General features: G+C 50.3%; 1 protein-coding gene across 2 annotated transcripts in view; it reads left to right on the top strand.

The window, feature by feature from the left end:
- The first annotated feature begins 324 nt into the window (after positions 1 to 324).
- Positions 325 to 11,559, top strand: part of Mxi1 (MAX interactor 1, dimerization protein) — a 74,313-nt gene continuing 63,078 nt past the window's right edge. The window contains exon 1 of one of the 2 annotated variants that reach the window (XM_020183092.2): positions 325 to 844. In XM_020183092.2, coding sequence (XP_020038681.1) covers positions 571 to 844 — 274 coding nt within the window. In that variant the 5' untranslated portion in view covers positions 325 to 570. Of the gene's footprint in view, positions 845 to 1,613; positions 1,633 to 11,559 lie in introns of those variants that run through there. The other variant, XM_074078335.1, reaches the window with a different exon arrangement.

Raw genomic sequence — 11,559 nt, 5'->3', positions numbered from 1 at the left:
GAGTTGGGCTTTCATTAAAAAAAAAAAAAAAAAGGGGAAGCCACAGCAGCTATCATTTTTTGAGACCTACTATGTGGCAGCATTGTGTTGGACGCTTTCCCAGGTGTTATTTTTCCGTTAAGAAATAAATTGTTTTTATGCACCCAGAGACATCTAGTATTTTTTCCATTCGGTTTATAAAATACAGTGCTCTATAGGGTGCTAAGATTTGGGGAGAGGCGGGGAAGGGTGTGGGGACGGGCAAGGGGCGGTCCCTGCCTCCTAGTCTCCACCTTTTATTTTGACCGGTCAGATGGCGACAGGCTCGCACTAGGACCCAGGCGCCAGAATGCCTCCGTCTGTCCTGTAGGTTCATTCAATCTCCCATACACACAGACCCACAGCGAGACCGACACACACTCTCACGCACGCACACACACACAACTCCACGCAGCGAGGCTCGGGAAGTCAGGTCGGCTCCTCACCCCGGCGCCTCCTCCGCTCCAGCAGGCCGGGTCTCCCTGGGGGCCCGGAGCTCGGCCGGCCGCGCAGCCCCGTACGAGGACGAGCTCGGCGGACCCCTGTCCCTCCATGGGCAAACGCGGGCGGCCGCGCAAAGAGGCGCGCGGCGAGGGCGCGGGACTGGTCCCCGCCGCGCCCCCGGCCGTGCCCCCGGCCGCCGCCGCGCCCCAGCCCCCGGCCCAGCCCGAGGAGCCGGCGGGGGCCAAGCCCCGGTGTCCCTTCTCGGATATTTTCAACACCAGCGAGAACTCGATGGAGAAGCACATCAACACTTTTCTGCAGAACGTGCAGATTCTGCTCGAGGCCGCCAGCTACCTGGAGCAAATCGAGAAAGAAAACAAAAGTAAGTTTGGGGGCCCTCGGCAGCTCCTCGGCGCCCAGCTCTTTCTTTCTCCCCCACTCGGGCGACCCCTGTCCCCTGCTCGGTCCGCACCCCCCCCCCCTTTCCCCAACAAACACATCAACCCTCGGCAGGAAAGCCGATGACACCGGAGAAAGGACACGCACGCAGAAAGCTGCTAAAGATGTAACAAAGACGGCGAGGGGAAGAGGGGGCCTGTCGGTGCGTCCGTCTGTCTCTGGCAGACTGGGAGGACAGCCCGGCCGAGGAGCGGGGGAGTGTTGTTTGCTGACAACTGAGCCCAGAGCTCATCTCTCCTAGGTCGCCTTTCTTCCTTTTTTTTTTTTCTCCTTTCCCCCCCCCCCCTTCTTTTCTTTGCGGAGCATTCTCAGGCAGACAAGTGTTGCTGTTGTTGTTGTTGTTGTTTGGTCTCTCGTTCCTTGGTGGGGTGGGGATTAGTAGCCGAAAGTTGGAAACGTAGGCAGAGCCCAGGGTTCCAGAAAGAAGCACACAGACACACACAACAACAATAACAACCACCGCCACCGAACAGCTCTCCACCGCCAGGGCTCGAGCTCGGGCTCTCCCCACAGTCTACTCCACCACCCCCCTCCCGCAGCAGGACTGGGCTCAGGCCATCGCGTCCCCTGATACGGTCCCTCTGCACTTCCGTTGCCCTGGGGTGCCATCGTCTCCAAAACCCTCCCCCAAAGAAACAAGCCAGTGGGACCAGGCAGCGCCAGCAGCTCGCCTCGGACCCGCCGTCCTCCGCCGGGGAAACTTGGCGAGGGGTACGTGGCTAGAAGGAAACTTTGGGATCTCGCAGAAACAATAGTTGGGGAAGAAGATGTGGGCTTGTTGTGTGCGGTTTCTTTATTTTCCAGGAGTCAGCTCCCAAGTGAGCGCGCAGGGCCAGCAAGGCAAATGCTTTCCTGGGTTGATTCCCCCCCTTCAGGTGGAGATGCATTGGCGGGGGGTGGGGGTGATAGGAACCCCACCCTGGCTGGCTTCCTTTTTGTATTTGTCTCATTTTTGTCCCTGCCAGCCGAGTCCCCCAGCCCTCCCCAGGCAGTCGACTCTGCGCCCTAACGGGGGCACGCGTGTGCGGCGTCTCCAGCACCAGCCTCAGAATAATAGATTTGAGAAGGAAGAAGGGGCCGAGGCAGATAGACCGACAGACAGGAGAAAAGAGGAAACCGGGGTGTTTAATCTGTCTGAACAAGTAGGAAGATAAATGAGAGAGAGAGAGAGAGAGAGAGAGAGAGAGAGAGAGAGAGAGATCCGATTGCAACGTGTCAGATCTTGCATCCCCCCCCCAACACAACAACAACCCTCAGACACAAAAACACCTTTGCTAACCGACACCCCAGGCCTTCAGGGTTAAAGCAGCCGTGTGTTGGCAGCGCAATTGTGCAGACGCTGTAAGACCAAAACAAGGATTTGTGTTGGGGGAGGTCGGTGATGCGTTCTTTTCTTTCTCTTCTCGTCTGTTTTCTCCGAGTGCCTGGTTTGCGAGAGAGGCGCATCGCAGGCTGTGCAGCGGAGTCGCTGTGCGATTATTCATCGGGGGGCCGGGGGGGTGCTGCATTCGTCTGGACGTTAGTTTCTGAAAAGCCAGGGCTGGTGGGAAGCTGGGTGAAGACGTGGTTTTGTTTGGTGTGTTTGCTTTTGTTGCAGGGGGGAGGGGCGCGATTTCTTTAGTTTCCCCTCCCGGGTCCCTGGTCTCTGGAGTCTGTCCCGTGACGCCGGCTCTTCCTGGGGGGTGCACCCAAAGAGGGCACCTTGGCAGTATGTGGCGATCGTGGTTTGCCGCCCCCCCCAGCCCCCGCCAGCGAGGTGTATTAAGTAGGCGACCAGAGCTTCCTCAGTGTCCCGAGGTCCCCCCTCTTCGCACCAACAGACAATCGGAGACCTTTCCCCACCCCCGCACAACCCCCCCGCCGCCCTGGCCGTCGCCACCTCCTTGTTTACCCCGTGCCGGGGATCCGGCGTGGCCACCAGTCACGTAAGCAGAGAGCCGGGTGCGCCGGGCTGGGCTGCCCTGTGCGGGGCGGGCCCCCGGCGGCTGAGTGGGGCTCCAGAGGCCAGCGAAGCCGAGGGGCTCGGGAGCCTTAGTACCCCAGTCAAAGTCAACTTCGTGTGCGTAATCAGCACCTCAGCCCCGCAGTCCCCCTCCTCCGGCCCGCTCCCCACCGGAGTATTTTTAGCCCTTTCGCTACTGCTGTTCGGTTCTAAATGACGTGATGCCAACGGCCCCCAGCTTTCCCCGAGAGTGTGGGGGCACTGCTCCGTGCCCGCTTGGCTGCAGGGGACCCAGCTCCAGGCCATCGCCCCCTACCCAACTGCTCATGCAGGCGGAGGTGACCCCACCAGCAAACTCTATGCTACCACCCACCAGACCCTCTATTATTCCCCCCTGCAAAAAGGAGCAGCCCATGGGAGCTACTTTATTCTCCCCACTCTCCTCCTCCCCTGCCCGGGTTGGGTCTCCCCGTACGCAAAACGGCCGGGCGCTACATCTGTCGCGTTTTATTGGGGGCGCTTCTTGGCGCTGGCAGCGCTTGCCGTTGTTTTCTGCTCGCTGCACACAATGCCCGCGCGTCACGGCGGCCCGCGTGTGCACAGCAATAACGCGAGTCGGGGGGCGGGTCGTGCGTGCGTCGGGCTCGGGCACTGCGGGTCGCTCCGCGCGCGCGGGGCTTGTTTTGCTCCAGAGCGCGGCTTTCCGAAACGCTTACATCATTCAGTTGTTGGGGGAGGGAGGAGGATCTGGGCGTTCCGATAGAATTCCAGCATTTCCCTGGTCCCCGGTTTTTGGAAGGAAGCTAGAGCCCTAGCTTTTTAATTATTATGATGGGGGGATGCCGAGGTTTTGTTTGTTTTGCAAGTCTAGGGTTTTTTTTTTTTTTTTCAGGTCACTACTGCAAAGGGCATTCCTGGCCGGCTCAGGTGCACAACCTCCCCGCCTTCATTTCAGCGAGTTCCCCTGTAATCACTTGATCTCAGTTTCTCTGCCTCCTCCTCCTCCCCCTCCCAGCTTGAGACACATGGTTTCCACATGGAGACAAACTTCTTTCCTCCGACTGGACTTGACCTAGCTGCATCTTTCAGCCAATCAGCAGCATCACCCTCTTCTGACGTCATGCGTTGCTGAGGCTAGATGCTGGGGGGCGGGGCCAGGATGCAAGCCAGGAAATCTCTGGGAGCTGTAGTGCAGCCAACTGGTCCTGTCTCTTCTTAAAGGGACGCACTTCCTCGGGGAGATGAGGGTAGGCTTTCGAGTCTCCATTTCAGGTTCTGTGAGACCTTCCCGAGATGCACCAAATAGCCCTGGTCACGAGTTCACACGTTCCGTTTTTACTGTTTGCAAAGTACTTACTTGGCAGAAGCTTGCCTTATTTTCCACTGTAGCCAGAACTGCCTCATTGAGGTTTTCATACTAGCAGTGTTCACCAAGCTCTGACCACAGTAATGAATAATTTCCAGTAGATAGGGTGAGTTTTCTTGAGGGAGGGGTTCACATTAAGTCACCAATGTTGACGATACTCTCTGTGTAGGCAAGGGATTCCTTAGAAAACGCAGGTACCATTTCCCCAAAATGCTACTTGATAGGAGCCTCTACCAATCTCAAACCGAAGGCATTCAGAACAATTAATCATAAAGTCCGTGACCCTGTTGTCACAAATTCAGAAATTATATGTAAATAACCTCTGGCACCATTACCCATATGCCTGTGGAATCCAGTGGAAGGGTAGCAATTAAAGACTAATAATTAGAAAAAGATTTAGGCCCTGTTTTGGAAAAGCTTAAAACTGAAAGGGAAGAAGAGATTTACAAAGGGATGCTGTTGACTGGTAAGTGGAAGCAGTTATGACGGCAGGAAGGAGGTAGCGGCTTTGGAGGCAAAACTTAAGATAGGGAAGAATGGTTAGATGGGAGGAGAAAGCCATGGGTTGCTTTCTGGAAGGGCTTACCTGGGTTTGAGATTGGGGGTTTTCCTAGGGGCATGGACAGGCCAAAGGGCAGCCTCTTCCTCCTGCTGGGAGAGACTGCTAATGGAAGTTACAACTGTGTGGTGTCATTTGGCCCCACCCTACTTTCCTGACTTAATCTCCACTATGGGGCCATGAAACTTCTGCTCCTGTCCAGCAGGTCCACCAGCGTGCAGGCTTCACAGTCATGCCTCTGTGCTTGACTCACTCTTTTTTTTTTTTTTTTTTTTTGGCGACACTGGAGTTTGAATTTAGGGCCTTACACTTGCTAGGTAAATTCTTACTACTTGGACCACTGCACCAGCTCTTTTTTTGTGTGTTGGATTTTTTCAAGATATGTCTTGAGAACTAATTGCCTGGGGCTGGCTTTGAACCTCCTGATCTCTGCCTCTCGAGTAGGTAGGATTACAGGCATTGACTCACACTTTTTCCTCTGTCAGAATGCCCTCATTTACTTAATCCCCTGGGGTTTCTGTGTCCTTCAAGACATAAGTCAGCTCCCACCTCTTCCAAAAAGCCTCCCCAGCTACTTTACCCACTTGACTCCATTTCTTGAATAAGGGTACTTGAGGGAATGAAAGCTTTGCAGTCCACATGGAACAAGGAGCCAGAATTCCTAGTCTATGTTGACTGGCTACGTGACGTTGAGCACAAGTTACCTAGCTTCTCTGAATTTCCATTTTGTAAAATTGGCATAATGATAGGACAGCACTCAGGTCATTGCCGAACAACTAAATGAATCACTGGTTTTAAACATTTTAAGAACCTGAAATATAATACATGCTCAGTTAATAGTAACTTTCTGAGCATTCACAACCAATACCATAAAATGCTCTCCTTGCATCCTGTGTGTTAGCTTTACCTTGCAGGAAGATCACCTACGGTATTTCAGTATGCGTCACCTGTTACATAGAGCATACAGTAGACACTAAATATATATTTCTGCATAGGTTAGATTTGGCATTTCCTAGCTATGACATAGTAAGCAGGTTTGGAGGCTGGGACACATAGCAGACGTTCTAAAGACTTGGGGAAGAGCTGGAAATACTCATTTCTGATTGCTCTTGGGTAGTATGACCAGGGCCTGCAAGGATATGATGGGTCAGGCCTGGCCAGTCAAAACTGCATTGTGTCAATAGTTGATCCTGAAAATAAAGAAGTTACTGGCCTAGAAAGTAGGGGTCTAGGACAACTTATGCTAAAATGGAGGGCTTTGTTGGGAACTAGTGTTCAAATTGGTCACATTTCTTCATGGGCGTCATGTTATGATGAATCCATTCATTCGACAAGTATGTAGTGAGTGCCTACTATGAGTTGCTGCTTTTTTCTGTATACTCTGTGGGTTGATATATAATGCCAGTGGAGGAGTGGGCTGTTTGTTTTTGGGAGACTTGTGTCAAGAGCATTGTTAAATCAAGCTCTTCTCTCTGTTTTAAATTGTGTGCTCCAAATTCAACATTTTTTTCCACTGGTAGACCTTTTTTTTTTTTTCCAGAGGTAGACTTTTGAGAATATCATTGTGGATGTCAGAGTGCCAGAGCTCCCAGGGACTGGGTGCCTGTGAAGGAGATGCAGTGTATGGGGACAGGGCCTTAGGAAGTTGAATTGAGCTAGTCCTGCTCTGGGGGAAAAGGAGGCTTCATCAGATCGGCTACAAAGACACAGCAGCAGCTGCTCACACATATGTGTCTCTAACCCAAATGCCCTCCCATTGGCACACCCAGAAATGGGGATTTTTCATTTGGGGATGGCTGAGCAAAGGTCTAGAGGGAAATGAAGAGGGTGCCAGCACACAGCATCAAGTAACTAAGTGCATTGCATAATATTAGTCCTGGCTACCATTTATTGAGCATTGGCTGTATACTAAGTAGGAGGGTAAGCATGTGTTATCTCCTTCAGTTTTCACAAGAACCGTCTGACACATGAAATTTTATTACCCTCATTTTACACATGGGGTCATCCAGAAACAGGCATGCTGGGTAACTTTCCAAAAAGTCATATGGCAAGTAAGTGGGAGAGCTGAGTTTGCAACCTAGATCTCTAATTCCAGAGAGTGCAGTCTAAGCCGTAGACACATGTGCTCATTTTATAGCCAAGGAATGAAGTCCAGACAGGAGAAACGACTTGCTCAAGGTCACCAGCAACATGAAGCAGAGTTGGTATTTGGAACACCCTGTTGCTTGCCCAAGGTCTTTCTGTACACACCTTGCTTAGAAGAGGTTTAGAAGTGAGACTGGAGACAGAACAGCCAACCAGAGAGGGATTTTTGTTTTTCAGAGTTGTTCAACCCCCTTGGCCCTAATTCAAGTTTAGGACTCCTAGGAAACACCCCCCCGCCCCTCCTGCTGCCTTTCCCAAGTCTGTCCTCTGAGCATATTAGAGGAGTTGGGGCTGTTGCTATGGTACTAGGGTCAACAGCAGGTTCATCAAAAGCAGGGTCTTTTGCCTAAAAAAAACCTGGCCCTGCAGAAACGAATTGGCCACAGAGATTTGCATCAGTCATTGTGGCCTGTTCTGTTTTAGATCCCCCTGCCTTCCTGCCCTACCCCCTCCTCTCTACCACCACCACTTTCTATAAATACAGTTGGGTAAATATTGATTTAAACTGGGTTTCTGGAGGAGAGGCACATGCTTGCCCTGGCTTGGTCTTCCCTTAGATACCACCAGTATGTCAGACCTGACACACCTAACCCCAGACAGCTCTGGCTTCCAAATGACCTGTTTTGGGGAGGTGAGTTGTGGCTTTGTGGCTTTTGAGTTTAAAAAAAAAGGAAAATAAGAAAAAGAAGTAGGAAGGCAACAACCAGCAAGAAATGTGAGTCTTCTGGCAGAGTAAAGCAAGCAGCTTTCAGCAGGGGGTCATTTAGGGTACCTTTCTCTGCCATTTTCCAATTTTTTTCTTCCCCTCCATTTTGGATTTTGTATTTAAAGGAGGCAGGTGGTAAAACAGACTGTTGGGGCCAAGAACCCCAGAGGTCACGAGTATCCATCATCCTCACTACACAGGGGTGTGAGGACAGAGGCCCAGAGAGGGACAATGGCTTGCCCAAGGTAACACACCAGAGGCAGAACCATGTCCTTCTATGTGCTCTGTGTTCCCTCCTGCCTGATATGAGAATGGGTCACAGACAGAACCCCAAATGACTTTTGTTTTACTGGTCAGGTGCTCATAAAGTCAGCAATTCTAAAGCCCGGTTTACTGATCTCAGGGTGTGTCTGGCTATTGCAAAGGTCACTGCAACATTCTCAATAGTCTTTCAAAATGAAGCTAATTTGACTTTGCCGTATTTAGAAAAATATTTTCTTTTACATATGACGGATAGAGGGAAGGAGCCAGAAGGTGGTGACAATGATGAGGTGTCTTACTCCCAGCCTTAACTGAGGAGGGAGAATTCAAGTTTTTGCCAGGGAATGGTGGTGGGTTCCAGGCTCACACTGACAGGGGCAGGGGGTGCGGGGAGAGGAGAACAAATGGGAGGGGCAGAGGCAGAGACAGAGGCTGCATAGATAGATGATAGATAGATACAGAGGAGAGACTATTCCCCAGGCTCTGGCTCTTCTGCTAAACGTGTGGAAGCAATTGTCTCTGATAACATAGTCCCTGGGTGGCCTGGCCAGAGGTGTTAAAGCTGTCCACAGTTGACTTGATCTCCCTGGCCAAGGGCATTTGCCACCATTATTCCAAGCTAGAGGCTCCTTCTGTCCTTCCTCATCTTGGCAGAATACCGTGCTGGGCCCCTTACTTGTGTAACATTTTGAAAGTTCAGGTGACCCTTGCTTTGAGCAACGAATCTCCAGGAAATACATGTAAACAGAAGGCCTTTTAAAGAAGTGTAGACCAGAGAAACACTCTTGAAAAGTTTCTTGCAGGAACTATTTTGATAAGATGTAGAATTACGTTGCGGGCCAGTAATTTTCCCTAAACTTGTTCATTTGTTCATTCCGTAAACTGGCATTTAAGGAGTGCATGCTTGCTTTACATCACCTTGGGGGGTACTCTATTCCAGTACCAGGTTTTGGAAATTCAGTTGTCTTCAAGTGGATCCCAAGCTGGGCATGCTGGCATGGTGCCTTTAATCCCAGAGTTTAGGAAGTCCAGGCAGCAGGAGCTTGAGTTTGAGGCAACTGTAGGCTACTTAGTGAGATCCCGTGTCAAGACAACAACAATTTAAAGTGAATCTGAACATTGTGCTGGCATTTGACTTGGCCTTTGTGTCTTTGATTCTAGCCATCATTACAGACACATAAAAACTTGTCCTGGGCTTCCAAAAGTATTCCTTTCCTCACTGTCTCCCCCACTCCCACTTAGTATTTAAAATGCTTTGTGTTTCTGTGTTTGTCCTTGTCATTTCTACAGATCTGACTCTTTAAAAAACTGCCTGAGCTTAGGAAACCAAGTACCCTGTCAGTGGCCTTGTAAATACACACCTTCTACTCTCAGTTCTTTATGGGTCAGGCCTTCTGCACTTGGAGGATGGTCCACACCAGTGTTACCATCCAACACACTCTCCCACACAACATACCACTCTCAACATACCTCAGCTGTCTGGCTCCAGTGTCTACTGAGGAAACTTCAACATAGCAAAATTAGAAAGACAAACACACTGTCCTAAGGGAGGAGATTGGGAAATTCAAACATAACCCCCCCAAAAAGGGATTTGGATTGCCTACTGGTTGAGATATTTTACTCTGTATCTTTATTGCAAGGACACATGAATGAAGATGACTGGGGTCTGAACTGGGGACTGGGTAGGCAATTACATTAAAGTGGAGGGAGGCCTAGGGCTGGCTGTTTCTGGCTATGGGTGGCAAGTGGGAACTGATGTGGTCATTATTTTTATTACAGTATGGCCCCTTGTGTTAGCTCCCTCTTAACCTCCGCCACAGCCTCACCATTATTACTATATTTCTTGTCCCCCCACAAACTGAGTGCCTTGCAAACAGCTTTCTTTCATTCTTTCCACCAGCTGTAAAATTGAGCTTTGTGGAACAAGTAATTTCTAAAACCTGCCAGGAACCAAGTGTTGTGCTTTAAAAGTGAAGCATGAGCCAAGTATGGGTGGCTCACGACTATAATCCTAAGTAACTACTGGGGAGTCAGGAGGATCATGGTTCGAGACCAACCCAGGTGAAGAGTTGGAGAGACCCTACCTCGAAAATACCTAACACAAAAAAAGGACTGGTGGAGTGGCTCAAGTAGTGGAGCACCTGACTAGCAAGCATGAGGTCCTGAGTTCAAATCCCAGTACCACCAAAAAAAAAAAAAAGTGGAGCATGTAAGGTCACCAGTTTGGGTTACATATTCCAGTTCAAATATTGGCCAAATAGAAACCAGTAAACAATTCTAGTCTGTCTTCTGGGAGTCTGATAACCCTTCCCGAGAGGGCTGCTGACAAGTGTAATCTCCTGTCTGCTTTCCAAAGGACTAGTGATAATGACCCCTCTTGCTGGACATTTACTATGATGTGCCAGCACAATGCTCAGTGCTTTGTATTAAATCCTCACAAACACCTAAGAGGTGGGTGCTATAATTACCCTCATTTTATAGCCGAGGAAAGTAGTGGAGCTGAGACCCAAACCCAGGTTTCTCTTTCTTCCTTAGGGGTTTGGGAGATGTCTCAGGGAGCCTGAAGTTAGCAGGAGGCAAGAAATGGAATCTGGGATGTTTGAAGTCCAGGCTGAGGATCCCCTTGAGGATGTCTCCCTGGAGTGACCTCCTCTCCCTACTTCCCGGGTCCCCCACCCCAATCCTAGGATAGAGAGAAGCAGCCAAAACCTCCCAGGGCTTTCTGGGCACTGACACTGAAGCCTTTCTCTAGAAGGTGATGGTCTAGGGTGTTGCTTGCTTATGCAGTGCACTTGCCCAGCACTCTCTGGGGAACTCACCAACCAGGGGCTCTGCGTGCTGGCTGTCAGGGCTGTGGATCCACACCCCATCAGGCTGCACTAGGCTTTCTTCAGTGCCTGAGCTTGTAGGGCAACTGAGCTGGTCTGTGCTTGGAGTCAAGGGCTGCTGCTGAGAAGCCAGAGGAGAGAGGCAAGTGTCAGTTGCAGGGATGAGCTTAAGCCCAGATGGTGTGGGTCAGCTGGTTCCCGTCAAACAACATAGGACTGACTTCTTCCTCTCCTGATCAAACTCTGGGAAATGAGAGTGATCTTAACTATAACTGGGTTCATGTCACTTGTTTAAAGCCCTTCAATCATTTCTGTCTCTCTTGGAATAAAATCCAAACTCCTTATCATGACCTTCACCCCAGCTCTGCAGAGTGATTTTGGTTTGAGGATGGGCATTCTTGGCATCTCCCTTTCCTGCCCTCCTAGGCCCAACCCTGACCCACTGAATCAGAGTCTGCATTTCCCACAATTTCCAGGAATTGTGGAGGAAAGTTTGAGAGGATGTCCTGGACAGCCTTTGTGATCTTCTCTAATCCCCCCAGTCTTTGGACACTTAGTCTACTTATGACAACATAGAGTTGTTCTACTTGCTTGTCACCAGTCTTTTGAACTAGAATATAACCACCTTGAGGACAGGAGCCAGAAGTGGTTATGCTCCTTATTCTATCTTCAGGATCTCTTTTGTTGCCCAGTAGATGCTTAAGGAATATCATTGAATGAATGATGAGTTTTCTGCCTTTGTCTTTCTGACTGTTTTTCATTAAGACAGCTATTGGTGGGACAGCCCTTGTGCAGGTCAAAGTGGAATACTGCAAGATTTAACATCCTTCT

This window comes from Castor canadensis, chromosome 7 (genome assembly GCF_047511655.1).
Source record: "Castor canadensis chromosome 7, mCasCan1.hap1v2, whole genome shotgun sequence".
Taxonomy (NCBI): Eukaryota; Metazoa; Chordata; class Mammalia; order Rodentia; family Castoridae; genus Castor; species Castor canadensis.
Note: the sequence above shows the minus strand (reverse complement) of the source record. Positions and strands in the feature narration are given on the sequence as shown.